At 49.9% G+C, this 2,647-nt stretch overlaps 1 protein-coding gene across 1 annotated transcript; it reads right to left on the reverse strand.

Moving 5' to 3' along the window:
• LOC139011499 (olfactory receptor 10T2-like) lies at positions 1–942 on the reverse strand. Its single transcript, XM_070417019.1, has one exon. The coding sequence runs from the start codon at positions 841–843 to the stop codon at positions 1–3; it is 843 nt and encodes a 280-aa protein (XP_070273120.1). The 5' UTR covers positions 844–942.
• Between the last annotated feature and the right edge of the window lie 1,705 nt (positions 943–2,647).

Consider the following 2,647-nt stretch of genomic DNA (forward strand, 5'->3'; position numbering starts at 1 on the left):
TCATTTGCAAACCCCGCAGCTGAGTGCCAGGGTCCTCCTCAGAGCCACCCGCACCTCCTTGTTGCGCAGAGTGTACACCACCGGGTTCAGCAGCGGCGTCACCACCGTGTAGAAGACGGCCACCAGGCGGTCCTGGGCAGGGTTTCCGACGGACTCCGGGCGCAGGTAGATGACGGAGGCGCAGCCAAAATGCACGATGACCACGGTGAGGTGGGCCCCGCAGGTGGAGAAGGCCTTGCGCCGGCCAGCGGCCGCAGGGATCCTCACGATGGCAGCCACGATGAAGGCGTAGGAGAGGAGGATGAGGAGGAAGGAGACCAGCACCACCAGGATGCTGAGGAAGAAGATGCCCAGCGCTTTGGCCCCACTCTCGGCGCAGCTGAGCTTCAAGACGGGCGCGATGTCGCAGAAAAAGTGCTCCACGCGGTCGCTGCGGCAGAAGGGCGACGAGAAGATGATGCTGGTCTCGATCAGGGCCACCAAGAACCCCAAACAGAAAACCAGGGCTCCCAGGCAGAGGCAGACTGTGGGTCTCATGATCAGCGAGTACCGCAGCGGGTGGCAGATGGCTACGTAGCGGTCATAACCCATCAGGGTCAGGAGGAAGCAGTGGCTGCAACCCAGACCCAGGAAGAAGAACATCTGAGCCCGACAGCCAGCAATGGAGACGGCCTGGCTCTCCATGAGCAGATGAGCCAGCATATTCGGGATGGTGACCAGCGTGTAGCAGGTCTCCGAGAGGGACAGCACCGCCAGGAAGCGGTACATGGGGGTGTGAAGGGTCCGATCCACATGGATAATGGTGATGATGGTGACATTGCCACTGAGGGTGACCAGGTACATGAGGAAGAACAGCGTGAAGAGGGTGGTCCTCAGGTGTGGGAGGTTGGAGAAACCCACCAGCACAAACTCTGTCACCAGCCAGGTGGCATTTTCCCACTGCTTTTTAGGAGTCTGAGGAGAGAGGACTGAGAAAATGCAATAGACCAAGTTACTGAGGGTCAGTTACACATCCTTGTTCTTTTTTTTTTTAATATATTTTATTGATTTTTTTACAGAGAGGAAGGGAGAGAGATAGAGAGTTAGAAACATCGATGAAAGAGAAACATCGATCAGCTGCCTCCTGATACAGGCCCTTGACCGGAATCGAACCCGGGACCCTTCAGTCCACAGGCCAACGCTCTATCCCCTGAGCCAAACCGGTTTTGGCATCCTTGTTCTACAAAAAGGAAAAGAGAGGCTCGGAAATGGTGTCACACAGACAACAGGGTGGTGATTGGGGAGGTGGGGCGCAGTGGAGGTGGAAAAGGGTGAAGGGGGGACAAATGGTGATGGAAAGAAAAGAAATGATGTCACTTGTTTTCCTAATATCACCCAGCTAACAAGTGTCTCTTTACTAATAAGAAAATCATAGATGTGGGAACAGCCTAAGTGCTTTTCAACAGGTAAGTGGATAGCGGAGATGTGGTGATATATGCAGTGGAATATTATTCAGGCACTGGAGGCCCGATGCATGAAGATTCGGGCAAGAATGGGCCTTGCCGAAACCGGTTTGGCTCAGTGGATAGAGCGTCGGCCTGCGGACTCAGGGGTCCCGGGTTCGATTCCAGTCGGGGGCGTGTGCCTGGGTTGAGGGCATATCCCCAGTGGGAGATGTGCAGGAGGTGGCTGATCGATGTTTCTCTCTCATCGATGTTTCTAGCTCTCTATCTCTCTCCCTTCCTCTCTGTAAAAAATCAATAAAAATATATTTTAAAAAAAAAAAGAAAAAAAAGAATGGGCCTTCCTTCCCCAGGCTGCCGGCACCACCTTCTCTCCCTCCTGCCGGAGCCACCTTCCACCTTCCCACACTGCCTAGAGGCCCATAGCGATTGGGGCGATGCTGAATGCCTGCCTCCAGCCCCCCCCCAGCCACTCTGCGCCTGCCTATACAAATTAACCCACCATCTTTATTGGGTTAATTTGCATGCTCATTCCTGATTGGCTGTAGGTGATGCGAAGGTATGGTCAATTTGCATCTTTCTCTTTTATTAGTGTACATGAGAAAGACTGAAATCCTGCCATTTGCAACAACGTGGGTGGACCTTAAGGTCATTATTCTAAGGGAAATAAGTCAGACAGAAAAAGACAAACACCATTTGATCTCACTCATATGTGGAATCTGGAAAAGTTAAACTTTCATAAAAACAGAGTGAAATGGTGATTGCCAGGGGCTGGAGGGTGGAGGAAGAGGAGAAATATTGTTTATGGATATAAACTTTCAACTAGGAGATAAATAAGTCCCAGAGATCTAAGGCACAGAAAAGTGAATATACACAACAATATTGTATTATAATTATTCAACTTTCTAAGAGACCAGATCTTAACTATTCCCACCACACAAAAGAAATGATAATTTTGTGACACGATAGAAGTGCTAATTATTGCTACAATGGCAATTATATCACAACATATGAATGCATCACATTAGCATGTTATACACCTTAAACTTACACAATGTTTCATGTCTACTACATTTCTATACTTTAAAATATATTTCAGAGAGGAAGGGAGAGGAAGAGGGAGAGAGAGAACCATCAATCATGAAAGAGAATCATTGATCAGATCCAGCCTGCAACCCCGGGGCATATGCCCAGATCAGGAATCA

This window comes from Myotis yumanensis, unplaced genomic scaffold (assembly GCF_028538775.1).
Source record: "Myotis yumanensis isolate MYYU_CA2020_CCGP unplaced genomic scaffold, mMyoYum1.0.hap1 SCAF_5, whole genome shotgun sequence".
NCBI lineage: Eukaryota > Metazoa > Chordata > Mammalia > Chiroptera > Vespertilionidae > Myotis > Myotis yumanensis.

What these genes read in the sequence shown, in the direction of transcription:
- LOC139011499 (XM_070417019.1), bottom strand. Translation starts at nt 843, where the DNA reads ATGTACCTGGTCACCCTCAGTGGCAATGTCACCATCATCACCATTATC.